The 27914-nt window shown below is 53.3% G+C and overlaps 16 protein-coding genes across 26 annotated transcripts; 7 read left to right on the top strand and 9 right to left on the bottom strand.

The window, feature by feature from the left end:
- Positions 1–1241: 1241 nt before the first annotated feature.
- On the top strand, positions 1242–2189 carry KVP18_004311 (uncharacterized protein; the record flags this gene model as incomplete). The annotated part of the gene is made up of 1 exon (XM_067956815.1): positions 1242–2189. One exon carries the CDS (start codon positions 1242–1244, stop codon positions 2187–2189), a length of 948 nt encoding a protein of 315 aa, XP_067811411.1.
- A 95-nt stretch (positions 2190–2284) lies between these two features.
- KVP18_004308 (uncharacterized protein) lies at positions 2285–3400 on the top strand (the record flags this gene model as incomplete). Its single annotated transcript, XM_067956809.1, has 1 exon — positions 2285–3400. One exon carries the CDS (start codon positions 2285–2287, stop codon positions 3398–3400), a length of 1116 nt encoding a protein of 371 aa, XP_067811405.1.
- Positions 3401–3581: 181 nt separating this feature from the next.
- On the top strand, positions 3582–4535 carry KVP18_004304 (uncharacterized protein; the record flags this gene model as incomplete). 2 transcript variants are annotated; one of them, XM_067956804.1, is made up of 1 exon in its annotated part: positions 3582–4535. In XM_067956804.1, one exon carries the CDS (start codon positions 3582–3584, stop codon positions 4533–4535), a length of 954 nt encoding a protein of 317 aa, XP_067811400.1. The 2 variants fall into 2 exon arrangements, with proteins under 2 accessions (XP_067811400.1, XP_067811401.1); XM_067956805.1 differs by having other exon boundaries at positions 3606–4535.
- Positions 4536–5261: 726 nt separating this feature from the next.
- KVP18_004319 (uncharacterized protein) lies at positions 5262–7215 on the bottom strand (the record flags this gene model as incomplete). 2 transcript variants are annotated; one of them, XM_067956828.1, is made up of 4 exons in its annotated part: positions 5262–5677; positions 5706–7010; positions 7038–7135; positions 7163–7215. In XM_067956828.1, 4 exons carry the CDS (start codon positions 7213–7215, stop codon positions 5262–5264), a joined length of 1872 nt encoding a protein of 623 aa, XP_067811424.1. The 2 variants fall into 2 exon arrangements, with proteins under 2 accessions (XP_067811424.1, XP_067811425.1); XM_067956829.1 differs by lacking the exons at positions 5262–5677; positions 7038–7135; positions 7163–7215 and having other exon boundaries at positions 5695–6963.
- Positions 7216–7239: 24 nt separating this feature from the next.
- KVP18_004313 (uncharacterized protein) lies at positions 7240–7850 on the bottom strand (the record flags this gene model as incomplete). Of its 3 annotated transcripts, XM_067956819.1 has the most annotated exons (3): positions 7240–7508; positions 7537–7602; positions 7631–7850. In XM_067956819.1, the coding sequence occupies 3 exons, from the start codon at positions 7848–7850 to the stop codon at positions 7240–7242; spliced, it is 555 nt and encodes a 184-aa protein (XP_067811415.1). The 3 variants fall into 3 exon arrangements, with proteins under 3 accessions (XP_067811415.1, XP_067811414.1, XP_067811413.1); XM_067956818.1 differs by lacking the exons at positions 7537–7602; positions 7631–7850 and having other exon boundaries at positions 7240–7470; XM_067956817.1 differs by lacking the exon at positions 7240–7508 and having other exon boundaries at positions 7542–7850.
- Positions 7851–8256: 406 nt separating this feature from the next.
- On the top strand, positions 8257–10581 carry KVP18_004312 (uncharacterized protein; the record flags this gene model as incomplete). Its single annotated transcript, XM_067956816.1, has 1 exon — positions 8257–10581. One exon carries the CDS (start codon positions 8257–8259, stop codon positions 10579–10581), a length of 2325 nt encoding a protein of 774 aa, XP_067811412.1.
- An 82-nt stretch (positions 10582–10663) lies between these two features.
- Positions 10664–13683, bottom strand: KVP18_004309 (uncharacterized protein; the record flags this gene model as incomplete). 4 transcript variants are annotated; one of them, XM_067956813.1, is made up of 4 exons in its annotated part: positions 10664–10867; positions 10894–12317; positions 12765–13297; positions 13325–13683. In XM_067956813.1, 4 exons carry the CDS (start codon positions 13681–13683, stop codon positions 10664–10666), a joined length of 2520 nt encoding a protein of 839 aa, XP_067811409.1. The 4 variants fall into 4 exon arrangements, with proteins under 4 accessions (XP_067811409.1, XP_067811407.1, XP_067811408.1 ...); XM_067956811.1 differs by lacking the exons at positions 12765–13297; positions 13325–13683 and having other exon boundaries at positions 10831–12255; XM_067956812.1 differs by lacking the exons at positions 10664–10867; positions 10894–12317; positions 13325–13683 and having other exon boundaries at positions 12685–12924.
- A 281-nt stretch (positions 13684–13964) lies between these two features.
- Positions 13965–15518, bottom strand: KVP18_004317 (uncharacterized protein; the record flags this gene model as incomplete). Its single annotated transcript, XM_067956825.1, has 1 exon — positions 13965–15518. One exon carries the CDS (start codon positions 15516–15518, stop codon positions 13965–13967), a length of 1554 nt encoding a protein of 517 aa, XP_067811421.1.
- A 95-nt stretch (positions 15519–15613) lies between these two features.
- KVP18_004310 (uncharacterized protein) lies at positions 15614–17152 on the bottom strand (the record flags this gene model as incomplete). The annotated part of the gene is made up of 1 exon (XM_067956814.1): positions 15614–17152. The coding sequence occupies one exon, from the start codon at positions 17150–17152 to the stop codon at positions 15614–15616; it is 1539 nt and encodes a 512-aa protein (XP_067811410.1).
- A 64-nt stretch (positions 17153–17216) lies between these two features.
- On the bottom strand, positions 17217–17999 carry KVP18_004314 (uncharacterized protein; the record flags this gene model as incomplete). 2 transcript variants are annotated; one of them, XM_067956820.1, is made up of 1 exon in its annotated part: positions 17217–17999. In XM_067956820.1, the coding sequence occupies one exon, from the start codon at positions 17997–17999 to the stop codon at positions 17217–17219; it is 783 nt and encodes a 260-aa protein (XP_067811416.1). The 2 variants fall into 2 exon arrangements, with proteins under 2 accessions (XP_067811416.1, XP_067811417.1); XM_067956821.1 differs by having other exon boundaries at positions 17217–17774.
- A 107-nt stretch (positions 18000–18106) lies between these two features.
- On the top strand, positions 18107–18763 carry KVP18_004307 (uncharacterized protein; the record flags this gene model as incomplete). The annotated part of the gene is made up of 1 exon (XM_067956808.1): positions 18107–18763. One exon carries the CDS (start codon positions 18107–18109, stop codon positions 18761–18763), a length of 657 nt encoding a protein of 218 aa, XP_067811404.1.
- A 206-nt stretch (positions 18764–18969) lies between these two features.
- On the top strand, positions 18970–20007 carry KVP18_004305 (uncharacterized protein; the record flags this gene model as incomplete). The annotated part of the gene is made up of 1 exon (XM_067956806.1): positions 18970–20007. The coding sequence occupies one exon, from the start codon at positions 18970–18972 to the stop codon at positions 20005–20007; it is 1038 nt and encodes a 345-aa protein (XP_067811402.1).
- Positions 20008–20088: 81 nt separating this feature from the next.
- On the bottom strand, positions 20089–21062 carry KVP18_004318 (uncharacterized protein; the record flags this gene model as incomplete). 2 transcript variants are annotated; one of them, XM_067956827.1, is made up of 2 exons in its annotated part: positions 20089–20299; positions 20326–21062. In XM_067956827.1, the coding sequence occupies 2 exons, from the start codon at positions 21060–21062 to the stop codon at positions 20089–20091; spliced, it is 948 nt and encodes a 315-aa protein (XP_067811423.1). The 2 variants fall into 2 exon arrangements, with proteins under 2 accessions (XP_067811423.1, XP_067811422.1); XM_067956826.1 differs by lacking the exon at positions 20089–20299 and having other exon boundaries at positions 20322–21062.
- Positions 21063–21649: 587 nt separating this feature from the next.
- On the bottom strand, positions 21650–22919 carry KVP18_004316 (uncharacterized protein; the record flags this gene model as incomplete). Of its 2 annotated transcripts, XM_067956824.1 has the most annotated exons (2): positions 21650–22721; positions 22750–22919. In XM_067956824.1, 2 exons carry the CDS (start codon positions 22917–22919, stop codon positions 21650–21652), a joined length of 1242 nt encoding a protein of 413 aa, XP_067811420.1. The 2 variants fall into 2 exon arrangements, with proteins under 2 accessions (XP_067811420.1, XP_067811419.1); XM_067956823.1 differs by lacking the exon at positions 22750–22919 and having other exon boundaries at positions 21650–22681.
- A 53-nt stretch (positions 22920–22972) lies between these two features.
- KVP18_004315 (uncharacterized protein) lies at positions 22973–25571 on the bottom strand (the record flags this gene model as incomplete). The annotated part of the gene is made up of 2 exons (XM_067956822.1): positions 22973–24186; positions 24227–25571. 2 exons carry the CDS (start codon positions 25569–25571, stop codon positions 22973–22975), a joined length of 2559 nt encoding a protein of 852 aa, XP_067811418.1.
- A 174-nt stretch (positions 25572–25745) lies between these two features.
- On the top strand, positions 25746–27680 carry KVP18_004306 (uncharacterized protein; the record flags this gene model as incomplete). The annotated part of the gene is made up of 1 exon (XM_067956807.1): positions 25746–27680. One exon carries the CDS (start codon positions 25746–25748, stop codon positions 27678–27680), a length of 1935 nt encoding a protein of 644 aa, XP_067811403.1.
- Between the last annotated feature and the right edge of the window lie 234 nt (positions 27681–27914).

Consider the following 27914-nt stretch of genomic DNA (forward strand, 5'->3'; position numbering starts at 1 on the left):
CTCGACCGCCTCGACCGCCTCGACCGCCTCGACCGCCTCGACCGCCTCGACCGCCTCGACCGCCTCGACCGCCTCGACCGCCTCGACCGCCTCGACCGCCTCGACCGCCTCGACCGCCTCGACCGCCTCGACCGCCTCGACCGCCTCGACCGCCAGACTCCCCACAGCCTCCGTCCTGATCGTTTGCGTGCAGGCTTCCAGGCTGACCAGAGCTTCCATCGTCACGGGTGTCCGTATCGGGCAGCGTCAAGTGCTGGTCGACAACTGTCCCTGTAATTGATGCCACCCCTTTACGCGTGCTGACACCGCTTCCTCCGCCTCGACCGCTTCCTCCGCCGCCTCGACCGCCACAGCCTCCGTCTTGATCGTTTGCGTGCAGACTCCCAGGCTGACCAGAGCTTCCATCGTCACGGAGGTCCGTATCGGACAGCGTCAAGTGCTGGTCGACTACGGTCCCTGTAATCGATGCCACCCCTTCAAGCGTGCTGAGTAGAGGTAGAATCGACGCCCCGTCTGTGGTGTCTTTGAATTGTATAGTCCCCAACATGATTCGTCAAAAAAAAGGAATACTCAATCAAACAACGAACACACCGATGGTAGCATTAAGAACTGCAGTAACAATCATTCTCGAGGTGTGGTTCTTTCGACATTTCCGAGGAGATTCATTAAGAACTCCAATAGCTGGACGAACAGTATGCCCTCCCAAACAGAGCCGCTCCAAGGTGGGCGCCTATGATAAGGAGGGACCAAGCACATCAGGCATCTAAGGATGTCTCCACAAGGGAGTTGAATTGTCCAGGTTCCCAATCAGTGCAAATCTGGAGTCGTCATACCCTAGCTGGAACTGGATTGTGGTATTGTATCCGTTTTGTCTCGGTACGGCATCACTGACGTGTAAGTTATAGCGTAGGCCTTTGGCACACAGTGAATATGGCGCAGATATGATGTTCATAATTAGGGTGACTACATCCACTTAACTGTTGTTCCATTAAATATGGGATGTGTGACTGAAGCGCAGGCTCTAACTGTTCCATTAAATGCCTCCTTAATCCTTAATCAGGGTGCCAACATCCGTTTTCTAGACGGTGAGGCATTAATCCAAATCCAACACTTCCGCCTTCCTACGTTTTAAGTTGACAGAGAGTACTTTCAGTGTTATCTGATTGACGGAACTGCACACAGTCGTGCCTTTCCTTAGTGGGGAACCGAAAAATGAAACTAACAATTCCTCTGGCCGCGGCATGCTGCACAGGCTCCCTCTGGCCGTGCTGCACGGCATCCTGGACTTCGCCGATGCGTCACTGAATCCGATCTGCAGAGAGCGATGCGGAGTCGTGAACCGACTTAGGCTGCTGTGCAAAGCGACCGAAGAGTCGTTGAGGAAGTACCCCTGTTTTGCCCTTCGTGACCGCAGTTGTACCCCTGTGGACAAGGGCCACCTGTGCCGAGGGCTCTGCGTAGAGACCTCCCCACTCTATGTACCTGACCATGTAGAGGCGGCCTGGCTGGAGACCTCCGAGCTGCACACACTTCCGGCTGAGCACCCCAAGTTGCGAAGACTAGCGCTGTGGCTGGATGTGGACGCTTCGTTGCCCAAGTACATCACTCACCTCAGCGCAGGGCTCCACGCGGCGGAGGATTTTAGGATGCTACCGACAAGCTTGACGTATGTGAATGTTACTGTGGATCGAGGACGCCTTGTGGCAGAAATGCTGCCAGCGACCCTCGTCACCTTGAAATTGTCGGGTACCAGTGAGTTCAGCGTCAGCTCCGTGCCCGGAAGCATTCGACATCTGTGGTTGGAAAGCTGCTCGATGACCCTCACGGAATTCCCCGATCAACTGTTTTCCTGTGAGCTGTCGCGCGTCTCTTGCCATTCGTGGCCTTCGCTGCCGTCCTCGCTGCGGCGCTTAGAGATGGACGGCGACCACCACATGAGCATGCTCCTGCCACCTGACGTCCGAATTCTGAAAGTCGAGTCCCCAGCTCGACCGTTGCTTTCCTGGTTTCCACCAGGACTCCGCGTTCTAGTGCTACCATGCAGGGCGTTACCCTGGGACCCAGCTGTGGCTAATGACCCTTTGTCGTCGGAATATACGAAGAAGGTCTGGATCCAGTGTCCACGGTTACGAAGATTCGTGTACCGTGACAGATCGAACTGTGAAGTTAGAGAACTACGCGATGGATGAGCATTTCCCCTTCATTTCTCTCATTTTGCCGCATCGAAGCCAAATTCATGATAAGTTCTGAGCGTGAAACATACAAATTACAGAATTCGTATTTCATGATCGTCAACTCCATCAAATCCAACGACACCACCACGCCGATTGCTATTGCCAGCGCCTTTGCAATATGGAAGGAGCGTGAACATGCCGCTTCCGATCCTTCCAAGCCGATGGTCTCCGCGTCGCGCACCATCAACCAAGCGATAAAATGCGAGGCCAACCTCGCAAAGGGACCGATAATGAACGACGTTGGGTCAGAATATATGAACGTCAGTTACGGGACGCCACCGACAGATGAAGACTATGTGAACTGCGGTGGATTCGGAAAGTCACCGCCCAAAGAAATGGAGCCACATATGGAGGACCCCGAAAAGGGGCTCAAGTTCGCTGAACTCATATTTGACCCCCCTGAGGTGAGTGCCGCGAAACGATTACAGCGCAAAGAAAAAACCCCCACCCCCGACGTGGCGACCGAGTACGAATACGTTGATTTCACCCGCACAGATTGGTTGAGTGACACCCCCGCTGCGCGCAACGTCCGGGAAGTCGCTCCGGAATGGGTGAAGGCAGCTCCTTCTGTGTTGGAGGCTGCACTTAAATATCATACTGATTGGGTTAAGCATGATGAAGAGGAAGCCGATGGCGAGGAATCTGTAAAGCAGACTCAAAAGGAGTCTGTAAAGCAGACTCAAAAGGAGTCTGTAGCCAATAAGGCGGAGGACGATAAGATAGTCATCAACTTTCACACCCTGAAAGACGTTAATGGTGTTATCGACCTGGATGGCCTTGTGGAGTACGTCAACAGCGTTGACAGTCGCAAATCACTCTCGACAACGGAGGGAATCAAACAAGAAATGGGACGTCTGGCACAAGCGTCAAAAGCCTTGGAACGGCTGATTGCCGGTGTGTCGGAAGATCGAGAGGAGACACTCTCTAACTTGACAGTGGCCAAGTGTGCGTGCGAGGCCGCCATAGAGCATCTCAATAAGATGTGGACTTCTAAGCTCAACTCCGTTGAAGCGGAGAGATTGATTATCCATACAAAGATGGGTTCTCTGGAAGCTGAGCTAGAGACGATAGGAATCGCGGTTTTAAAGAAGACTCGACAGCGGAAACAGGATATATTACAGGAGCTGAATCGGTTGAGGTCTGAGCTGGGACACCTGACAGCTTAGGCAGCATGAATTCATGATTGCACATCACTAATCTAATGCTTGAATGGAAATTGTCAAATCAGTTGAAAACTGAGCTGGGACGCCTGGCAGCTTAGGCAGGGTGAATTCATGATTGCACATCACTAATCTAAAGCTTGAATGCAAATTGTCAAAGAGCACATCACAAATCTACAAGACGCACATGAAATCGGAAATATACATTAACATGATTATTGATAAGAGTAGATTGTACAAGATCGAAACGCCCTCCGTTGCACTTGTGGCTGGTAGTGTCATGGCAATGTGGCAGCAGATGGACAAGCAAACCGCAATTCCGGAAAACACTCGCCCGTTTGCTGAGAATCGCCACCCTCCGACAACCACGCACCCTCCAACAACCACGCACCACTATGACCCTAGACATGCACCTCAGAGCAACATGAAGGTGGTTTTGAAGTGTCCGGGATCACCAGCCGTCGATGAGCCCTCCGACGCGGTCAATGACCTTGGCTTCTATCATATGGACGACATGGGTGCTATCAACTATACCGCAGGCGACAATCCCGACGCTATCTCTGACGACCCAGCGGGAAACTACGCCGAGATAGGCGCCGGGGTATTTCCTGCGGGAAACTACGCCGAGATAGGCTCCGCCGGGGTATTTCCTGCGCCCAGTCAGGTGCCCCTCCCCGACGTCGCATCTGAAGACGAGCAGGCAGACCTCTATGCATCTGTACGGCCGGCCAAAGAACGAATCGTGGAAACGGTGCATCCGATAGAGGAGGAGATCGCGACACTGGATAACGCCATTAGTCTGCTTGGTGAACAGAAGGGGATACTCTCAGAGAACTTGAAGTCGACGACAGCCCCAGACGACATCAGGCTGATCGAGGAAGCCATCTCTCAAAACGACCGACAATGCCTACAGCTGCAGAATGATCTTAGATGTCGGCTGGCGCACTTAACAATGCTCAAACAGACGCCAGCATACCATCAACACCTAGCGGATAATTACAAGAGCGAAATATCGGGCGTGCAGGCGCAGCTGAAGAAGATCGGATTCGGGAAACGTAAACAGAAATCCGAACTAAAGAAGAGACTGCAATTCCTTAGACAGAATTTGTTTGCCGAAGAGGAGGCGTTGGCTTTAATGTAGGCCGAAAAGGACATTTCATAGGTGGTGTTTTCGTGATACATGTGTTAATGAATTGTTTCTTACCAGATCAGACCCATCCGAAGAAGCTTCGCAACGTTAGGGACGAAAATCGGCAAATCCATGCCCCGTGTACGTCAGTGGACCCTGTTCCGCCAAATCGCATTGAAGCTGTACCAATCCGATCCTAGGATGGTGAGATACTGAATGAGTCCACACAGTCTCGGCTGTGTACTAGGTTCAACAAGAAGTCTGGATACATGACCGTTAGGGTCACGAACGACAAGGAGGTGAGGCAGTTTCCTGTTTGATTTATGCCGTCTCATCCGATTCCAGCACTACTCCTACAAAACACAGGAACCTTCAGTGATCTCGTGCATCATCAGCCTCAACAAACTCGTAATGTTGTGGTCGGCAACTAGCCACAACGATGCATTCGTCACGTCGTTGCCAAAGGTCGACAAGAAAAAGAGAAAGCATTAATCCAAAAAGAACTTAATTAATTAGTGAATCGATTTCGACTCATTGCGAGGCAATTCAATGAAAAGTTCCCAAATTAAAATATGTTGGATTTTTTTCCGAAGGCAAATTAGCGACATCCAGGCGATTTGCGATCTCGTCAAGCTTTATTTTTACAATATTTTGGCGTTGGTAGTCAGAAAAAAGGAGAATGATTCACAATAATTAGGAGGACAAGAAGACACAGCTTATCGTTAACGATCGGGCTACTCAAGCGGCAGATTCACATACGCAGGGATCCGAATCTTGACGCAGCGTTCCTAGCACACGGCTCGCCGTTTCTGCTGCCTCAGGTTCCGGAGCTTCGACCCATGTCGAGGCAGCTCGACCTGCCGCAGCCCGCACACAGACCGCTTTGTCGGTGGCCAAGTGAACTAGGAGTTGGCGCGCTTCGGGTTCTTCAGGTAGGTTTTCCAGCAGGAGGATAGTCGCACTTTTAATTCGATGAACGGGCGCTGTTGTCGTCAGCAGCGGCTCCATGGAGTCAACCATAGCAGTGTCGCCATTGCACAGAGCTGTGATTAATGGCCAGAGATGACACATTCGCGCTCGTAAAGGGCCTCGAACGAGACGGGGTAGGTGCGTGGCAGCGCTGACTCTCACTGCAAACGCAGAATGTGCCACGACTGCGTCAGGGACCAGATTACAACTCACGTTTGACTGCCAGCGCTAGTATCTGACTGATTGTCCTGTTCAAATCCGACGAGACGGCCTGATGAACAACTATTTGAGCGAGCTCCGGCGCCACTTCGAGTGAGGCGCAAACATCTCGCCAGCCCTCTTCCTGCATCAGTGCCAAGAGGGCCGTGGAGGTGGCCACGCTTAAGGTGGGAAAGCACAGCGTTGGGTCCACTCGGGTCAGATGGACCACACACTCCCGAATAACGAAGGGGTCCGGGTCCTGTAAGGCAGGTGCGCACACATGCAGAACCAGACCTTTCATGAGCTGATCCTTGGACGGGTGAAGGCTTTCCGAGTATAGGGACACCAGGTCTAACCCAATTCTGAAAACTGACGTTCGAATATCAGGAGAACTGTCCTGCAGGAGCTTCGCGATGTGGGACTGCATGGAGAGGAGCACTGACACATCCGACTGCTTGGATAGCAAAGCCGTCAATACCCCTGGAGCCTGCTCCAGGGCGACCTGCCGCACGTCATCCAGACTGTCCACCAACAGCGGCACGTACAGCGACAGCACCAACGACCCTGATATGAAACAACTCGACTGAAAAGCACAGAGGATCTTTGAAAAGTTCTCGGCGAACTTCAGACGAGTGAGCCACCCATGATCAGCAGCCAGTGGTAGGATACTCGACCAGATGGGGGGCATGTAAAGTCTAGATTCCTCCTCGGGAAGCAGGGCCAGAAAGCCCAACGCAAGGGGAATGCCGCGAAGCCTAATCGCGTCGTGTGTGTCCTGGACAACGGTTCTAATCCACCCAGTCGCAGCCGACACGATCGACGCATCGTACGTGTGAAATGCGGCGATGATCGGTAGCAATTCCGCCGCAGTAGCAGAACGGACGTCTGTTTGGGTGGCGGTCGTGTAGTCTGTCACTTGGCATTTAAGGTCTTCTATGATAGAAGGCTTGAAAAGGTCGGGGCGGCTACCGACTTTCTCAACAAGAGCGGATATCAGTTTCGCGAGTACGATTCCGCCTCTGGGGTTGGGGTGGGAGTTAAGGTTTAGCACCAGGTCCACACAGCTCTTGGTCTCTGACAGAGTAATTGAGTCCGCGAGTGACCTCAAAGCGGCTTCCTGCACCTCCTTCTCCGGCTGTAAGGCCAGAGGCACAAGAAGGTCCAAAAGAGCGTCAAGGTGGCCTTCGACAGTCCATGACACACAGCTCTCTGCAACCGCCACAGCTACATCGGGATACAAACTCGCACATGAGCAGAACGCCTCCCTCATATCGGAGTGCTGGGGCTCCTCCTCCAGTACCGACTCGAATAAGACGTCTGTTTTATGTCAACACCAATTCTCACGCCGCAGAAACGGAATCAACTCAAGTCGAGTTCGCCGACCACCTAGAACGGCCGAAATCGAAGGCAAGTACGAGACATCATTTAAGGTGGGTGCTCGCCTACACTAAGTACAACTGATAACCCACTTCCGCATGTCGCCGAGCCTATCGGTAATTTCCTCGGGAGCCACAGTTTGCATCTTAAATAGAAGTTTTCGACTCTGCTACACGGTCTCAACCGCGGCAACAGGCACCTTCCGCTTCTTGCGGTCCAGCACTATTTTACGTCGAGTACGCCGTAGCCGCCGGCCTAGTCGCCATTGGTAGGTGGCTTCGTCGTCGGCCACCAAGAACGCACCCAGAGAGCAGAAGGCAGATATCCAGACGGGAATACTGCACACGATCCCAATTCCTCCTCGATACCCCACCACTCCGAACAAACCCAAAAACAGCATCCAAAGCGTGTGCACGGCGAACGATGTAGACACGAAGGCTGGGTTAGGGAGTGGGGAGGGTCTCACGTAGCCTAGCGCCTGAATGCGCAGCGATGGTCAGGGAACCTAACACCAGTGGTGTCCAACTGTCGACTGCGTCGTGATTGCACAGTACGCTCACTGAACACGTCAGGTTCTAGGGAGAATAGCTTCAGTCGCCAGATGTACTTGTTCACGTCGTCCTCAATCACGGACCAACCTGTCGCACCTTCCTCTCGGGTGGGCCACACAAGGTGAGCCTCAATGGTCAGAATGTGAATAATGCCGACCAGGACGGCCAACCAGCCAGACAGGAACCCTGTGAACCGGGCTGTCCTCTGAAGTGCTTGCACAGCCCTCATCAATACCAGTCAAAACGCGCAATTTTACTGAGCATGACTGGGGAAGTAGAATCACCAGAAGATGATCTCTGTACTGGCGTTCAGATTGCCGGACTGCTCGAATCCTATCACCTCCACCGAGACCTGCAGCAATCACTGTTTGGGAGGGTTTTTGTTGCTGAGGGGCTTATCTCGCATGACCTCGTAGCAGTGAAGGCGCTCAGCAAGAGCACCATCTTGGAGCGGGAAAGCCAGCGACGTGAGCCTGCTTCCTCGAAGTAATGCAGCTCGACTTCCAGAAACTCCGTTAGCAGAAGTCTTTTTCGCCAATGTTTTCCGAGGACACAGGAATCTTTTCTCATTCAGAGAGGTGTTTCATAATGCATCCCATCACTTTGTGGTCTCTGAGTATGCGGAGGGCGAGGACATGTTGGAGCTCCTACGCCACTACCCCACCGGAATACCAGAGCACTTCGCCAAGGGGCTTGTGTGGCAGATCCTCCAAGGCATCGACTACTGTCATGAACAGCACCTGGCTATCCAAGATTTCAGTCTGGAGAATTGCTTGCTCTTCCTGAACCCAGATCGAACCTACTGTGTCAAAGTGTGCGACCCAGGGCAAGCGACGTATTTCAACGCTTCGGACAGAAGGGAAGCCGCTGTGGCATATGCTGGCTGCGTTGGGAAACGATTTCGCCCTCCAGAGCTGTTCGATGGGGAGGCGTACTTCGCAACAAAGATCGACTCGTGGTGTTTGGGTTGGTCCGTATTCTACATGCTTACCGCATACCCGTTGTTTGAGACTTCGTGGGATGAAGACAACGATATCCGGTGGGAACTCTTTAAGGAGGGTGATTTGGATGAGCTGATCTTTAAGTCGTTTTCGATCAGTCACGAAGCCGTTGACTTCGTCATGAGGCTAATGGCCTTGAGGCCGTCTGATCGTATCTCGATGAAGGAGGCCTTGCAACACCCCTTCATGCGCGATGCCAAGCCTGTCAGCGTTGTTGACTTGCCGTACTCCTTCAGGTACACCGTCACCATGCGAAAGGCGTTAACTGACAGGCAACTCCGCAAACGAGTACACATCCACAGATTAATAAAGCGGTTTGCTCCTCACATCCCGAGGGAGTTCCTGAGTTTGTTCGTGAATGCGTACTGTTCCGGAACCAAACCAAGTGGATCAGTGCTGGAGAAGCTACAACATGCCAGTCTGACTCGGGGGACTTCTCGGGCTCTTGCATGGAGACAAGTCAACGACGTGGAGAGGTCTCCTAAGAGTCGTGTGCGGTCGCCCCGTAAGCTGGAAGATGGCAAGCACCCTCGAGCTCTGGCCTTGTCCTATAAAAAACGTCCCAACGTATCCTCGATTGCAGAGGGTGGAGATCCCTGGCAGCCATTTGGCCCAGGCGAAAAACGTACTGTTAGCGGCGTAGAGAGGCGCCTGAAAGAAACGAGTACCCTGGGCGTCTTCCCCAACAGCTACGAGATCTATGGATTCGACCTCGACGCCTCTGGAAGGAGACCGGCGAAGGCGACTCGGCTAGCCACACCGCCGGAAACGCCGAGTGGTGGGGGGGGGCTCCCCACTGCGGAGCCAGCAGAGTGTCCTCCTTCTGACGGGGGTTCTCTGGCGCCAAGTTCGCAGTCGACGTATCGGAGAGCTCCGGGAAACCAATGGAGCACCCAAAGAACTGAAACTGAGTCAAGTCGCGCCAAAATCGGCACCCTAGAGCGGAGCTTGCTGCGCCCTCTTCAGGGATCTGCATCAAGAGACCGGATGATCGTCAGAATACCCCAGGACACGCACAAGACCCGTCTGACACGCCGAAGACCCGTACCGACGAAGCCACAGGTGGAGACCCTCCGCGCCAACGATACCCGTGAAAACCCCACTACCCAACGAGACGTGATCATCCGGCCTCGAACTGCAGTCTGCGGCGCATACCAAACCGAAACTCCGTTCGTCAAGCCTTTGCAGGCAACGCAACACGAACGTGACGGCAGGCTAGCCAATCCGAGACCTCACTGCAGACCGGCACCAGACCAGCGCACCATGTACCACCAAGCTCCCGATCAACGAACCCACCAAGCTCCCGATCAACGAACCAACCAAGCTCCCGATCAACGAACCCACCAAGCTCCCGATCAACGAACCCGCTATAGAGTGCCAGACCAAACGCTTTACCAAGCCACGGAGCGCCGTCACCCCCAGCCGGTCTACTCGGGCACGGAGCAGTATGTCATTCACCAGAGACCCGACCGCCGAATGGCTTTCCAGGTGCCTGACCCACGGACGGCGTACAGATGCGTCCCGAACGTCGACGGTCAGGAGCGAGCGTCGCGAAGGCCTCTAACTGTACGGCCTGACGACTCCACGCTTCAACGCCCCGAGCCTGTTACCCTCAGCTACACGGTGCCCTCAATGGTAACGGCCAGACCCGGGCCAAATCTGATGGATATCGGGCGTTTGGGCCTGGATGACCGGTTCGTTGCTACGACTCCATCTCGTAACTTTGCGCGCGGCAATCTGACCACGGCCCGTCCTGTTGTACACACGGCCTGCAGCCGGCCCGATGCTGCGCGTTCTGATGCTGTGCGAAACAGAATCAATGAAGCCGGGTTCCGTCCCAGACAACGCACCCTACTCCACCCAAGCCGAGACCCATCCATGGAGGTCTTAAGACGTCCGAGACAAGCAGCGGACATCCAGTCCCTCCGAAGCGGTTTTAGGGCCGACGGATGTAGATAATCACGATTGTTTGTTTATGGAACTCTTAGGCGCATACACTGTATCTACATCGACGGCTCCACTTCTGACATTGGACGTTACCCTATATAATCGAGTCCTGATTGGTGCGGCGAGAATAAGCGACCTCAAGACGCTGCATGACCTTCGTGAAGGCACTCACGTACAATTGCGTTAAGTACGGCAACACAGCCCCGCAGAATAATTTCCTCGCAAGTAACTCGTGCGTCCGTTTGAGGAAGAACAGAATAGTCAAGGTCGCAATCGTAAAAATCGATGTAGCTTGGACCTGTGTGAGATACGCTCGACTGTCACTCTGTCAAGCGCTCGATTGTCGACCAACCCGCCAAGGAAGACACACAGACATGGGACAGCCGCTGCGGCACTGATCCGTGCCAGAATGTACTTCTTCAGAAATGTGTGGCTGGACATAGCAGAGACCACACCATGGTGCAGAACCAACTGGGCATACATGTACAAGAGGGGGTCAGGTATATCCATTGGGAACATGATGACAGCGCCTACCCGAACAACGATCGATGTCAGCGCAATCCACTCGCAGAACACTATAGGAAAAGTCTTTAGATGCGTAGCGTAGCGTCGTTCAGTGACTCTCTTCACCAGATAAGCGCAGTGGGACACAGCAGTATTGGACCAAATGAGGGCCAGGTAGCTGCTTACCTGGGGGCCATGTGAGACAGTCCAGGCGGCCCGTACCGATAACACCAGCAGAACGTTGGTGGTAAGATCTCCCACGAGGAGTGCCAGCTGCTGTAGCTTTGGCAGGCGCCGTGCCTTCGACGCTCTGAGCCGCGAGAAGATCTGCTCGTGCCAACTACGGAACTCAGACTCCACAAAGCCGCCCATCTGAAGGCTCCACCGGCGGCCCAGCATGCCCTCACATCCCGGCCATGGCAGAGGTCGCCGCTCGTGGTTGCAGTCACGAATGTACTGCGCTATCCTCTGCAGCACGGCCCCTAAGCGGGAGTTCCCGGAGAAGGAGGTGACCGCCTTGGACGCTACTATCCGCCGCCGTTGTCGTTGTCGCAGAAAGATGATTCGGTCCATCGGGACCGGCCGCGAGTAGCCCGCGGCATCCCGACAGCGACGAAGGTCGGCAGCGTCCTGTCCGTTGAAGGGGTTGCCCTCGCTCATCCTTGTGTTCGGGAACTGGGGGAAGCCCATCACCCATTTCAGGTTCACAGAGCCTTGGCCCATTTTAGGGGTCTCGATTGGGTGCCTGGATGACAAGGAGTTACGATTGGATAGGACATTGGTGGGCCAACAATGAAAGCCAACTCTGGCAGTCATGGGGGGGTTGTACTCCGCTGAAACATCATCGGAGTCGTCATCGACGATGTCACTGCGAGACGACGTCTCCAGGTTATCTCTTGAGTCTAGAATAGATGAGAACCCGTTGCTATTAAGCATTGACCGGATCCAAGGAAAAAGTAGCGATTCGACCTGGCGTATGTAGGCGTGATTCGTCAAGATATATGGCGTTTCGAGGGCCTCTCTTAACAGCGCTTCCAGTTGCCGATTGTATGCCCATAGGGACACACCCATGACAGTGCCGAACGCCACCTCGCAATGAATCGCTGCCCTTGACATATCGCTGGCTGTTTCTTTTAGGGATAGGAAAACTACCGAGGCGTAGAAAATAAGCGTCAACACCATTGGTACTACAATCGGGAAGCCGGAGAGAGTGAAGACCAAAACGATGGCATGCGATGTAGGGTCTGTTTCCACCAGCCGGCCCACTCACGTAGATGGTCCCCTCCGGCAGTCCACTGTAGACTCTGCACCAACATAAATGCGGCACATGACAGCAGCAGCATCATGTTATTAAAAGTCTGGATGAGTTGTGGAGCGCTCCTCCCACTTCCGATTCGGAAAGAAACGCCATTAGGCTGCAGGAGCAGCACAAGAAAGTCAAGATGTAGGCGGTTGGCGGGCTCGACGCAGTATTCAGCATCAGAGTGATAAAGCCAATCATCGTCACCACCGTGAGAACATCTACCGCTTTGTAGATCAGAAAGTGTCTCCACTCAGCCATTGGGGCATGACGTAAACGAATGACACTACCAATCAGCACTCACGACTAACTCAAGAATATTTCTCTGGGTCTTTCCAAAAGCGCACTAACCACTGGCCTTCTCCCCCGAACGTGATCATCCTAACCCTACCGCTGGCCTCGCGCACGCGACGTAGCGTCTCGTATAACTCGGTGGACAACCCATCCGCACAGACCGAGTGGTCCTCGTAGAGAAGGAACCACTCTCCGTCCGCGCCCAACGATATGTCACACAAAGTCGGAGCCAACTCGTCAAGTCGGGCCTTTTCCATGTCCTGCTCAAGACGACTCTTGAGATTGCCTGGAATCCCTTTCGCATCGAAGCTGCCGTCGGACCACAACGTTACCCAGCAACCCTTAGGTCCAAAAGCTACCCGACTAACGGTTTTTCTGTCTTGGACGCCCTGATGAAGCGCGGCTGCGAAGCTACTGGAGCTCGACCACTCGGTCCGGCCGTCTTGCAGCTTAATGTAATACCTATTGTCGAGACCCAGACTTAGACTCGCTATTCTGAGTGCACCTCCGGACTGGATCACTTCTTGAATTCTGTCCTCCAGTCTGATTGGCACGCCGCTCCAGTCTATGGTGTTGTCGTCATAGACGAAGACGAATGCACCTCTTGTCACACATCCGTGTACTAATTGCCTGTGTCATACCATACTGCGTCCGTACTTGTGATTTGCGTTGGAGGGCGGCCATAGAGCTTTGACTTGCTCGCCAATAGAGCTAAACAGCTCTGAAAGGAGGTACTTGTTCCCAAAGTTGCGCATCATTTGTTGGCGTGACCTGGGAGAAGGGAAGCGCGCTTCCGATCGAATCGGTAGGGGCTTCGCGCTGACTGACTCGTCAGGCACTGGTCCTCGAATGTCACGTTTCAGAGACGCTATCTCCACGGACAACTGGGCAGCCATGTCACTCAAGCGGACAAGCTTCTCACTCAGCGCCTGCTCGTCCATCGACTTGGGGTGCCGGTGTTTCTTGCTGGGTGAGTCATGAGAATGCGGAGTGGGACTCTGAAGGCGCGACTCCATATTCGCTGGAATTATTACAACCGCCTAAGAGCGCGCACTCAAGAAGCATTTCAAGAACGACGCGAGTGGTTACGTACTGGAGAAGCATTCGGAGAACCGCGTGGTAACGTACAGAAGCATTTCAAGAACGACGCGAGTGGTTACGTACTGGAGAAGCATTCGGAGAACCGCGTGGTAACGTACTCGTGGACGTCACGCGGTCTTCTTACAATTGATCCACGCAGTGAACACAAATATGTGGATAGTGCACACACAATCTGTACATATGGCGTTGAGATACGCTACGCAAAAAGGGCTCCTGCCATTAGGAGCAGCACCACTTGTCCCAGTCGTATCCCATTCTTTCGGCTCCCATTTCTTGGATTGGTTGGCAGGCAACTATCAGCATAGAGTTCTGGCGACGCAAACTGCGAAGCTGAAAACATTTCGAGCACGTTGCAGATGGTTCGCCCGTGGCAGCCCTCAAGCCGAGACGTAATAACGTCGCCGTTATAAAGAATGCGAACGTAGAAGGTGTGCTTCATTGGCGCGGCATAATACTCGAAGTTGAGCATGCTGGCGAAAGGCGGGAAGACGAAGTGACCGTCCTCGGCTTGCCAGATATCCAGAGAGGCGAGCAGCGACATAATCGTTTGGGCGTGCGCAGCTCGTAGGACAAACTTCGGCTGATTCCCTCGATTCAGAGTCTTGAAGTCGTCGATCCTCTGCCAGAATTCAGTAACCAAGCTGTCCAGCGTGTCGTTATGAACCGACTTCTGCTCCGCGAATTCTGCGTAAGCTCCAAGGAAGTGAGCTTTTATGTCAACCATCAGCCTGACCATAGAGGCCTTCGAAAACAGTGCGTTGTCATAGTGATATTGGAACATGCCCTCGTCGTCAGTTGCTTTCAATGCTTTGGCCATAAAATCCTGTCTGGCCTCATCCAGGGGCTGCAAATCATACGGGAGCTGATCGATTTTGCCGGCGCAGAGGTGAGATTTGATAATGTCCATGACACCCCAGGGCCACACATCGTCAAGATCAGCCTCAAAGGCTTTGTATACCGATTTTCGAACGTTCAGGTCGATTTTCTCGAGGGCACGCTTCTCAGCGGAGGTGGCGGCCAGTTTGAACGCCAGGGTTACTTCTGGGCAGTAACCCATAAGGTTGGGGTCTAGGGTCTCGTGCTCAATATCAATGGTGTGGATGGGCAGCGGCTGACCAGACGTATCGAATGCTTTAAGCACAGTCGACATTGCGTTGGAAGCCGACATACGAGTCTGCGCCTTATCGGTTGATCGAACATAGAACAACTTGCTGAAACCGTCGCTAGTGTCAGCGGTAGTCGGATCTACCAGGCTCTTTGACTTGTCCCTGAAAACATTGTTGTCAGAGAAGTACGCCTCTCTGACAATGTCGCCTAGAATCCGTGTTTGATATGCACCCTCGGCCAGCAGTTGACCCTTGGCACAGGTGCCCTTCAGTAGGTTGTGTTGCGGAGACGCGTCGTACATCTTGTAGAACAGCGGTTGCTGAATCTCTTCAGGCATGAAACTCTCATTGAATGAACAATCCCATTTTGCAGTCTCCTCCATGTTGAATCTCACGATGTGCTCCTCGACAGGCGACCTAGCCCCAAGTCGAATCATAGACTGAACATGAATCAGCTCCAAGTCGCGATCATCACCTTTCAGGGGAGGGATAACACGAGAGGAGCGAAAGATTCTTTCCAGTTCAGGGGACAGGGTTGTCGGATTCTCGTATTCGGTAAATAGATTGGCGCAGTAGCCCTTTAAACTCTGGTTCCAGTCCGCAGCGCTCAGCGAGGTGATAGCCGAAATCAGCAGCAATAGCATGTTTGCCGAATACTGCTGCTGTGGGGTTGTAAACAGAATCGAATTTGGTCGTGAGATATGGGGCTAATACCTGCACAATAAAGAGTTAAAATGACCTATATGAGCAACACGACTCCGAACAGCGCAACTAACACGAGGATCCCCAACGAAGCCCCATCATCCGGTTCGACAGGCAGACATGTCGTCGCGTAGCTGGCGGGATTCGCGAAGTCTGAAGCGGTAAAGAGGGTTCTAACGTCACATACGGCTTGCTCCTCGCACCCAGAGATTCGAGAGGTGATCACTTCACCGTTGTAGACCAGCCGAAAGTAATACAATCCCTTCGACTCGTAGTACTCGTAGTTGATCATGCTAGCGTAGGGCGGGAAGACGAACTCACCCGCCTCGTTCTCCCAGGCGCCAAGAGAGGCCAATAACGGCATGATTGTGTAGTCGTGTGCGGAGAACAGCACAAACTTCGGTAGATTGTCGCGATTTAGCCTCTTCAAGTCGTCGATCCTCTCCTGAAATTCTATTGCCAAACTATCCAGCGTACTGTTGTGAGCCGCCGTTTTGGAGGCATACTCCGCATACGCGCTAAGGAACCAGGACTTCATTTCAACCATTGGTCTGATCATGGCTGACTTGGAGTACGCAGCGTTGTTGAAGTGAAACCTAAACATGTCCTCGGCATCCACTGCTTTCAAAGCTCGAACCATCAGCTCCTGTCTCCACTCATCTGTGGCTCGTACACTCTCAGGGAGCTGATCGACTTTATCAGCGCAGATATGACATTTCAACATGTCCATAACCCCCCACGGCCAGATGCCATCGAGATTCGCATTGAAGGCGTCGTAAACTTCATTTCGGACCACATCGTTCTCTCGCTCCAGCGACTGCTTCTGTGGCGACGATTCGCTTAGGTTGTACGCGTGATCGATCTCAGGACAGTACCCTACCCAATTCGGATCTAGGGTCTCATGTTTGGCATCCATCGTATGTATCGGCAACGCATCCCCCATCATTGTGAAATCCTTTAGAATGGAGGACATGTAGTTAGAGCCTGAGAGCTTCGTCCTCGGCTTGTCAGTTGATCGAACATAGAACAACTTGCTGAAAGCGTCGCTAGTGTCAGCGGTAGTCGGATCTACCAGGCTCTTTGACTTGTCCCTGAAGACATTGTTGTCAGAGAAGTACGCCTCTCTGACAATGTCGCCTAGAATACGTGTTTGATATGCACCCTCGGCCAGCAGTTGACCGTTAGCACATGTGCCCTTCAGTAGGTTGTGTTGCGGAGACGCGTCGTAAATCTTGTAGAACGGCGGTTGCTGAATCTCTTCAGGCATGAAACTCTCATTGAATGAACAGTCCCATTGTATGGTTTCCTCCATGTTGAATCTCTCGATGTGCTCTTCCGACAGTGCGCGTGCACCATGCCTGATTACCGACTGGACGTGTATCAGCTTCAAGCCGCTCATCTCAGATTCCAACGGAGGGATCCTGCGGGAAGAACGGAAGGACTTTTCCATATCCGGAGAAAGGGTTTGTGGGTTCTCGTACTCAGAGAATAACCGAGCGCAGTAACCGTTTAAACTCTCATGCCAGTCCGATGAGGCTACGAGGTGGATGAGGAGAAAACGTAGCCTCTGTACCATTTGAGGGTTTTAGTCTTCTGCACCACCTGTGTTTGTGGGGCGATAATTTTCTGTACACAAGGAGTCACCGTCTAAAACGAAGCGTCAAATACAGAAGCACACCAGCAGCAATGGCAAGCTTCACACTGGTCACCCATGTTAGACTACCGAAAAATGAGTTGCAAGTCTCTGCCAGGATCTCAGCGGTCACTTTGGCCCTCGAATCGCTTATGCCCCCAGCCTCCACGCACTCCTTCCACTGGTTACAAATCGACTCTAAAGCGGGGGGGCGCTGGCTTCTGGGGTCGCAGTGATTTCGCTTGAAGTTCATCTGGCACTCCTGGGATTTCGATTCCATTGAGCGGGATCTTAGCTGCAATCTAGACTGGACATCGCTCATCACCGCCGTAGACAGTAACCAGACCAGACACCCGCAGGACGTGTAGACCGCCAGGTCCCACAGGGCTGGCAGGGCAGCTCGAAGGAGATCTGGGTACCGCGCCCACGCATCCAGACGAGCCTTCGCATCGCACTCGTCGACTTCCTCCTCGATGTGAAACTGTTGCACGTCATCACACACATCCGCCGTTACTGTTCGACGACCAATTAGCTGGTGATAGGGAGACCGCACCACTCTTCGCATCGTGACACGATAAGGAGCGCGTAGGCTGCCGAAGTCCGATTTGGAGATTCTTCTGAAGGAGCCCAATGATGGAGCGGTCGGTTTCACGGGGCGGGGCGACGGATAGAGCCGCCTTCGTTCTTGGGAGGGTAAATCCTTCAGACGTAACACTTGAGTTTCTGGCTCTTCAGTAATATGCACGGTCTTGAGGCATCGAGACTGCTCTTGACATGTAGGGTCCGCCATTGGTCGCAGGTAGATGGGGCAACGTGGTGTCCGTTCTGTCTCGTAAAGATGGATTTATGATGCCATTAGCAGAGGAGGAGGCAAAGCCGACATCATAAAACACTCCCATGGCATCTAAGCTCAACGTTGAACAACTCAAGCAAGCGATCTCCACGATCCTTCTGCAATCCGCAGAGAAAAAGCGAAACTTCGTTGAGACGGTTGAGCTCCAGATTGGGCTCAAGGATTACGATACCCAGCGAGATAAGCGTTTCGCTGGTACCGTAAAGCTGCCTTGTATCCCAAAGCCTCGCATGCGTGTGTGCGTATTCGGCGACACAAAGCACTGTGAGGAGGCTGAGAAGCTCGGTCTGCCCCACATGGACGTGGAGGCTCTCAAGAAGCTCAACAAGAACTCGCGACTCGTGAAGAAGCTTGCAGGCACCTACGACGCCTTCCTTGGTAGCCAGGTGCTCATCCCGCAAATTCCCAGAATCCTAGGACCGGGACTGAACAAAGCCGGCAAGTTCCCCACTCTGATCACGCACAATGACGACATGGCCGTCAAGCTACAGGAGGTGAAAGCCAGCGTTAAGTTCCAGCTGAAGAAGGTCCTCTGCATGAACGTCGCTGTTGGAAACGTTGAGATGACTGAGCAGCAGCTTCTGCAGAACCTGTCCACGGCTATCAACTTCCTGGTATCCCTGCTGAAGAAGAACTGGCAGAACGTCAAGGTCCTGCACATCAAGAGCACCATGGGCAAGCCCCAACAGATCTTTGGTTAGTGTGTTGAACTGAACGCCTATGCCTCGCAAGTCGATGTTTTGGCCGTGTTTGATGTTAGGGATCGAGGTGGAGCATTATTTCATTCTGAATTTTCCTGAAGCCGGTGAGACAGCGGTTGGATTGCTACATATCTGTCATCCTGAACCTCTGAAAGGTTTCCGTCGTGCCGTCAGCGCATCCACCACACCTACAAAACACACTCCATATGTGTGCCTGCGCACTGCACCCTAGGGTGCAGTTCGAAAGGATGTCGAGCCTTTCGGTGTCGGCCCAACAGGCCGTCGAAACTTACAGATCCCACCTGCCACCTGGATCTAGGCACATCGCAGCCACTGACTCTCTGAGTAGAGCGAGTTCAAACCCTTTTGTAGAGTCTCAGATGCAGCCATCATACTTTCTGATGGTGTCGGTGGAACCCACTCAAGGGGACATGCCACCCAGGTATGAAGTGACCGAAATGGGCTCACATCGTCCTACTGGCGCTACAACTGCGCATGTGGCCCCTACAACTGGCTTCGTGGTGGAACCGCGGTTCGATGTGTCGCCTGACGTGAAAGATATTCGCGACGTCGTACATTTGGAGAATCCAGCCGAGATTCTTGAGAGGCCTAGTGTGTACAGCTGGATCATACCAGCGAATGGTTTGGAGGACATCCAGGTCGACTGGGAGGAAAAGCCCCAGGAAAATGTACCTGAACCCAAAGCGAAAGGCATCAAGCGGTGCCTGAAGAAAGCGAAACGCCGGTTTCTGATTGGTTGCGCTCAGGACATCTCTGATATACCGTCGTCAGCCGTCGCAGATTGGGACATAGAGAGTGACGTGAAAGACGAAGTGTTGGCAGGCCCGTTACCCACTGTTGTGTATGGAGGCTGCTACTTCGATCCTCCGGAATATGTGGGGCCTTCAGACCGCCTGACGCTGAAGCTGCACGCTCTCGAAGTCCACCAGCTAGTGGACATTCCAGAAACGGAACGCCCAGCGTTCATTCGAGATGGAATCAACATAAACAAGCAGGCCGTTTTCGACCCAGTTGCGTTACCATGGGACCCAGAACACACTGGGATGCCAGCAGCTGTGTTTGGCGGACTCGACGAGCCGCCTCGACCTCGAGTGCCTCCGTTATTCCAAAAGATATCAGCGGTCATGAATCCTCTCCGCCTTCGAACATTGTTCGAGAGTCGGCCGCGAAGCGTGAGCTTCGATGACCTCTTTGAGATCGAGACGGAATCCAGCTCTATGTAACTAACATCTAGATAACAATGATTTGTTCTACATATTAGTCGTGTTTGACACCCAGGCGAGGATAGGTTCGTTACACGCACATCACTGCTGTTTACACTCTTGCTCGTTTGGCTTGTGCTCGTCGTCGTCTTCTTCTTCTTCTTCAGCAGACGTCAGCTCGCTCGCCTCCGAGCTGCTGTCGTAGTCGTAATCGCGTTCAACGCCAAGGTACCAACCAACTGCCCGAGGGATTATACGATCCCGCAGAATAATACCAATCTCGAAGTTATTTTCGACCTCAGCTTCGACATTTCTGTGTGACCCCTCCCATAAACTCACCTCAGCGCATCGTCACTCATTTCGGCTAGCACCTCCCGACTGGGTGTGTCGTGTGACACAAAGAATGTGAAGAAGCTTTCCTGGCGAACGGTCTCCGCGATGACACGCGTCTCCAGCGTCTTTTTGTTTTTCTGCCGACGGGTCTGAGTGCGCTCTGTCACGTCGCAGCCAGCGTTCCACTGGATGACGCTGGACTTGGTGGCGGAGAGCAAGTCCTCACCGAGGTCGCTGGACAAATCCACCTTGTCAGGTGCACAGAAGATGTACTCCTTTGTCAACGTCTCAGGAGAAAAGAACGGGTTGGGAGAAAACTGGAAGGTCAGGGTGAAGGAATGCGTTTCACGAAGCTCGTCAGACCATTGGAACGTGATGTCCTCGAGGTATCGTAACAGCACCTCATCGTGTTTCTGGATGTGGCCTGCAAGATGAGGGTGGTTTTTCATGGCGGTCAACCAGAAGCTAGGAATCGCTGGAGTGCCGAACTCCGTCGAGGCCTCAGGTCTTAGAAGTCCCGCTCGCTGCTGATACAGAGGAGCGAACTTCTGAGTGAATCTGAGCCGCAGCTCATTGAATTCCTTGTAGTATTCTCGTTCCAGTTCTCTGTGTGTTTCATCCAAAGGAGCCAAACTATCCACCACCGGCTGCAACTGGGCCAGATCAGCGGTGAGGTGTGTTAGGGGACCGTTGTCTACGTGACCTATCAGGTCCACAGATTCGGAATCCGGCAACTTGTTCATTGGAAACTCACCAATTAATATGCTCGATTCGAGAAGAAATAGCTAGTTTGTATGGCGCTTGAGATCGAATCTGAAGCAAGGCAGTATGTTGGGTCCCTTAGAGTTCTCCACGTCACCAAAAAAGGAGATCTTTTCCTTCTGGGTCCTCAGTGGATTTTTATCGTCGTGAGGTGCCTCTTCCGGTCGACATAGGTCATGCTGGCGTTCCAGCTCATTATTGGCGGCATATTCGGCCTGGTAGCACTAGATACCACTGTAGGGGCGACAGCGGGGGCATCACCTGAGCAGCTCACTTGTCAGATTTGCAGGACGCGCTATGGTGGTTGCCACCTTAGCCACATTCGTTCGTTTAGTCGTGGCTGACCCGGGCGTAGTGCTCGACGACGCTGACGACGCGGAGCAAGGGTCTCTGTGTGCGGACTGCGGCATCCGGCCTCCTAGGAACGCATTGCACTGTGATACATGTGGTGTGTGCATTATGGACATGGATCACGTGGGCTTGCGAAGAATAATTGACACAGCACTGCGTCTGGACCGGAAAGTGCGTCGGAGGCAACAACTGGAAGCTTTTCGTTCTGTGGGTGGTCCTAGGTTTCTCGTTTCTCATCTACACTGGGTTCGCTGTCGTCTTCTTCGGGTAGCGATTCTTCAGCTTCACTCATTTGGAAGATGATCATGACAACCCAACCAGAAACCAGGACGAGAAACACAAGCGAGAAGGCTGCCATGTAGTGAAAAGACGCGATGCCCCTGAACTCCTGTAGCCCAGCGGCAGCCATCCAACACACCTGTAAGGTGAACCAGCCGACGATCATCACCAGATGAGTATTTACTTTGCTTGGCAGGTCCTTCTCAGACTTTGAAACCTTGTACACCACCAAAGGCAAGAACACCAGATACCAGAGGAAGTACTGCGAGGTGATAACCTTGTTGTAGTGTACAAACACCAGAGACGCTAGGAAAAGGGACACACATACCGCGTCACGGTAGAGGTGGCCGAGCAGGGCCGTCAAGAGGATCTGAGGTCTCAACCAGTACGCCGCTGTCAAGTTCTGTCGCGGGAATCGATACAGAAGGTACTGGAGGTAGAAAAAGGGGCTGAAGTTGTGACGGTGGTCTTTGCGGACGCCGTGGTAAATGTAGGACTCATAGAGGAACGAGAAGCCAAAACGTACATAGCAAAATGCGTTCAAGCCAGCAAAAACGGTCAGGGCTGACAATCCGAAGGTCCACTGATTGCGAGACGACTTCAAGATCACTTCTCTCAGGGGGTGCCTGATCAGAGTGGTCCAGGAAGATCGCAAGTAGGAGGGGTTCAGCATGACGGCCAGCGGCATTGCGAAGATAGCAGGGTAGATTTTGAAGTGCACGGCCAATCCGAGCAGCGCGCCTGCACATAGAGGACGTCTACGCTCGCATTGATAGAGTGCCTCCAAGGTCAGAATGCAGCAGACGACGTCAGCAGACCCGCGGGCGTTCACTGCAAATACAAGCGGGTTAAAGAGCCAAAAGATGGCTGGCAACCTGATTGCCCAAGCCGCGGCGCACCCGTACATCCGCAGTAGCTTCTCCTGCCGCCAGGCAGCGGCTATTCCCAGCGCCACGAACACAACTTTCATGCAGCCGTACCACCACAGGTTCGGCAAACACATATACGCACTGCGTCAGACGACGCAGCGGCACTCACAGAAGGGGGGTGTAGCGGTAGGTGTGTCGATTGTAGGGGGAAATCCCATCTTTCACAAGCCGGGCCGCGTCCGTGAAGACGTCGTAGTCTACGTCGAAGGTGATGAGGGTGGAGGCCGCAGCCAGCGCCACGTATACAGCATAACACTGGGCCCTCAAACGCACAGACATTTATGGAGTTTCAGCACATGTTGAAATTGTTTAGTTACACATGAGGGAGATATCTAACTCGTACGGACGACCTTCAGGATTATGGAGCCACTTGCAGGTACGTCCATCCAAAGACAATGCGGCCATCCGAGACGGCCACCTTGTGTAGTGCGCACCTCGCAGCCGTTGCCAGGCCCCTTCATTGTCCCTCCGTACTTCCAGTCATCACTGTTTAGGAGTACCTTCCACGCCCCTCCGTGAGGGACACCGACAGGGTAACTGTGGTACTGTCGGTTGGAAAAGTTGCAGATGACCAGAAGGTCGTCGTACCAGTTCCCGTATTTACGAATGTATGCGACCATGCTGTCAGCCGCGTTGTCACAATCCACCCATTGAAAGTTCCATGCTTCACTGTCTCCTTTGTGAAGGGCTGGTTCGTCGCGATAGAGACCTAACAGGTCAGCCACGTACAGCATCAGGCGTTTACGTCCGTCCTCCTTGCTCTCGTGCCAGTCCAGGGACTGATTCTCCTTCCACTCGCGGCCCTGACCAAACTCCCCTCCCATGAAGATTAGAGGTCTGCCAGGCTGCCCAATCTGGTACGTGTATAGGGTTTTGATGGTCTGGATCCTCTCAGCGAAGGGGGTGCCTTGATATCCACACTTGTCGATCAGACTGCCCTTGCCGGACACCACTTCGTCGTGGGACAGCGGTAGAATCCATTTCTCGTGAGCCACATAGAGACCTCGGAAGGTCAACTTGCTGTGCTTGCTGCTACGATCAGCATTGGGAGTCGTGAGATAAGACAGCATGTCATTCATCCACCCGAGGTCCCACTTCGCATCGAAGCCGAGTCCACCGCGTCCAGAATCCTTATCCGTAACGCCCTTCCATGAAGTGGCTTCCTCAGCCATCATGAATACGCCAGGAAACTGTTGGTGTACAACCCAGTTCATCTCCTGAAGCAGAGCTATCGCCTCCAAGTTGGCATCTCCGCCAAACTCATTAGGGATCCACTCTCCATCAGGTCTGCAATAGTTCTTGTACAGCATGGATGAGACAGCGTCTATTCTCAATCCGTCGATATGGTAGCGTCGGAACCAGTGATACGCAGCTCCGAGCAAGAACGATTTCACTTCATTCCGCCTGTAGTTAAACACAAGCGTGCCCCAGCCTTTGTGTTCACCCTCCCGAGGGTCAGCATACTCGTACACGGGCACGCCGTCATAGGTGCAGAGTCCCCAGTCGTCTTTGCAGAAATGGGCGGGGACGAAGTCGATAAACACACCTGCAGAGAGTTAGTACTTTCTAATACTACCGCGACCTACCGATTCCCGCGCTGTGCAGCTCGTCAATCAAATACTTGAAGTCGTCAGCAGAACCCAGACGGGAATAAGGAGCATACTCGCCGGAGATCTGGTAACCCCAGGAGCCTTCAAACGGGTGATGAGCCAGAGGGAGAAATTCGACATGGGTGAAGTTCAGCAACAGCAGGTGGTCAATGAGTCTGGAAGCCAATTCGCGATACTGAAGGTAGCTATTGCCTTCACCACGAATCCACGAGGGCAAGTGTACCTCATAGATGGACATGGGGGCGTCCTGAATCACTTCCTTGTTGTTGGCTCTCCGTTCTATCCACTCCTGGTCCGTCCATTCGAATCGTTCATTCACAGGCTTGTAGGCGTCGTCACAGGCAGATATCACTGATGCATGTGCCGGAGGGTTCTCGAACTCCTGGGCATACGGGTCGATCTTTATCATATCCGTACCATGAGGCGTGTGGATTTTGTACCCGTACTTATTACCAGGGGTCACGTGGGGGATGAAGAGTTCCCATACGCCATAAGGATCGCGCTTCCTCATCGGATGTGCCCTTCCGTCCCAAGCATTGAAGTCACCGACCACCCGGACTATCTGAGCATTGGGCGCCCACACCGCGAATCGAACACCGGAGACGCCGTCAAGCGTGATGATGTGCGATCCGAGGAGGTTCGCCACAGTCCAGCAGCTACCTCCCTGAAAGAGCTTAAGGTCGAATTCAGGCAGCTGCAGTCCGAAGTTGTAGGCGTCGCGGATCACTTCTTCACCCGCCTTAATCTCGTATGCACAAGTCGCAGTGCGGTCTCCGGAGACGATGTGAAAATAGATCTCATATAAACACTCGGAGTGGTGAGTCATAGGTACCCAGCCATCCCGGTCCGCGCCTCGGAGACGAACGTTGCAGCTTTTCGTTGTACGAACGAAAAGCGGCGAGGTCGACGGTACGCGCCACACTCGAATAACTCCAGTATCATCACCGAGTAGATGGTAACCTAGATGGTGGAACACGTTTGGATGCAGAGACTTGTAGAGCAAAGCGAGATCGTGGTCGGAGAGCGCCTTGCCCGTCGGTGTACCAGACAACCGGGTGAGTTCAAGGGTCTCCGAACCACGCACGCTATCGAATGGCATTAAAATAGGCTCATCAGGGATTCCAAAAGGTTCTGTATGCTCTTTCTCAGCTGAGTCATCGATGGGCTCCACTGCACCGACGACAACGGAGCCAATTTCCATCTCTACCGTGTCGATGCCCTTGTTTGGCGTCACAGTCCCTGTAGCAGGGGTGGTGCACTCCTTATCACGCGCCTCATCAGCCACAAGAGATGGATCGACCACAGAACAACTACCAGGCATCCCTGTTTCTACGTATTTTTCGGTGAACCTTAGCTGCCGTGGGGTCTGAGGGGTGGCGCATGGACCCCAACTCCACCGTCTGCCCGTAAGGATAGATGGTCTGAGGCAGGATTGAGCACGCAAGGCCAATCGTCGCCGACGTATATTGTTGGCGATACCCCCAAAAAAAACCAAATGAAGTACTTGTGTGCGCTTTCAAGACGCCTGCCCATACATCGACTGATCCCCAAGGCTGAATGCTGCGGTATCGTGGCCGTCGTGGCATCGGAGTCGAGCCCACTCGACGCGCGCAGAGTGCTTGTCGACGGCATAGAAGTGATGCAGAACCGAGGATACGACTCTTGCGGGATAGCTACTCTCGAGATGGCTGGTCTGATGGTCTCCAAATTCGCCTCGCGTTTCGGACGCGTTGACTGTGTGAAGACCCTAGCGGACAATCTGGAAAAGCACTCTGCGCATTCCAAAATCGGCATCGGCCACACTCGTTGGGCAACCCACGGAGGCAAGACCGACGAGAATGCTCACCCCCACTGCGACCACAAACAGCGCGTGGCCCTAGCCCACAACGGAGTCATCTACAACTTTGCGGAACTCCGCAAGGAGATGGAGGCTAAGGGAGTCACCTTTCGCTCAGAAACCGACTCAGAGGTGATCGCCAACCTCATCGGAGTCTGCCTCGACGAGGGCCAAGCCTTCGTACCAGCTGTGCACTCCTGCTTGGAACGGTTGGAAGGAACATGGGGTTTGGCTATCATCCACAAGGACTACCCCAACCAAATCGTAGCCGCTTGCCACGGCTCGCCTATGGTGTTTGGCGTCCAAAAGCACCCGTCGAAATCCGAGCAGGTGCAGATCTACGCGGCGTCTGAGCCCTCCGTGTTGTCTCTGTACGTGGACTCCTTCACAGTGCTAGAGGACGGTGAGACCGTAGTCCTAGCACCAGATAACGTCGGCGAACTCGTCAAACGAAGGCATTTAGCAGTGCCGCACAAGGATCTACGGATGACTCCGGAGCCTTTCCCGACGTGGACTGAACGCGAGATTTACGAGCAGCCCGAGACCACAAGACGAGCTTTAGCAGGTCGGTTGACCGGCAATGAGGTGAAACTTGGCGGTCTAAGGAATATTATGCCCTTCATGAAAGATCTGCGAGAATTGGTATTCGTTGGTTGTGGCACCAGTTTCCACGCCGCGACCTACGGCAGTCTCCTGATGCGGTATGTCAATGGGGCTGACACTGTAAGGACCCTCGACGCCACGGAGATGACAGAAGACGACTTGCCCAGACGTGACCCCAACCACTCAGCAGTGTTCTTCCTGTCGCAGTCTGGGGAGACTCTGGATGTCATGAAGGCTGCCAGGATAGTCAAGAAGGGAGACGCGATGGTCGCCTCCATCGTGAACGTGGTAGGATCTGCGCTGGCTCGCCTTACGGAATGTGGTCTTTACCTCAATGCTGGCCGGGAGGTGGCTGTCGCGAGCACCAAGGCTTTCACCTCGCAGGTGACGGTTCTGGCCATGCTAGCCTGTTGGATGAGCCAAATCAAGGGAACTCGAGGGGCTCGATGCCACGAAATCATCGCCGCCCTGCGGAATTTGCCAGACAACGTCCAAACGACAATACAACAGACACGTGAGGTGGCAGAGTTGGTTGCCTGCGAGCTAGAGACCTCGCGCAGCATTTTCGTCCTAGGGAAGGGATTTGGATATCCTGTGGCCTTGGAGGGCGCACTGAAGATCAAGGAAATCTCGTACGTGCATTCTGAGGGCTTCGCAGCCGGCGCCCTCAAGCATGGTCCATTCTCCCTAATCGATCCGCAAGAATCCACACCTGTTATTTTGCTGATGCTTGACGATGGCAACGCAGACTTGATCGCCAACTGCACTCAGCAGGTGATGGCTCGAGGAGCGAAGACTGTGGTCATCACAGATTGTCCTGAACGAGTGCCGAAAGGGGTTGACCACATAATTCCTATACCAAATGCAGGACCGCTGACTGCTTTGCTAGCTGGGATCCCGATGCAACTCATTGGCTACTATTTGAGCCAACGAAAAGGTTTGAACCCAGACAAGCCTAGAGGGTTGGCAAAGACTGTGACTGTAGAATGACGACTATATCGTCACCAACTATTTGCCTTTGAATCATCGCCATGAAATAGTCCTATGAAGACATCTCGCCTCAGTAACGCAGCGACAAAGGTCATCCACACTCAACCGTTTAGATCAGCTGTTGGCAACATCATAGTAACGTTGTCTGTGGATTCCTTGGAATCATCCGGATGATTTATTTTGAATCATCCGGATGATTGGGATTTCCGAATCATCTGAAGGATTGGAATTCCT

The sequence above is a fragment of a genome, assembly GCF_019968955.1.
Source record: "MAG: Porospora cf. gigantea A chromosome Unknown PgA_NODE_222_length_27914_cov_348.517, whole genome shotgun sequence".
NCBI lineage: Eukaryota > Apicomplexa > Conoidasida > Eugregarinorida > Porosporidae > Porospora > Porospora cf. gigantea A.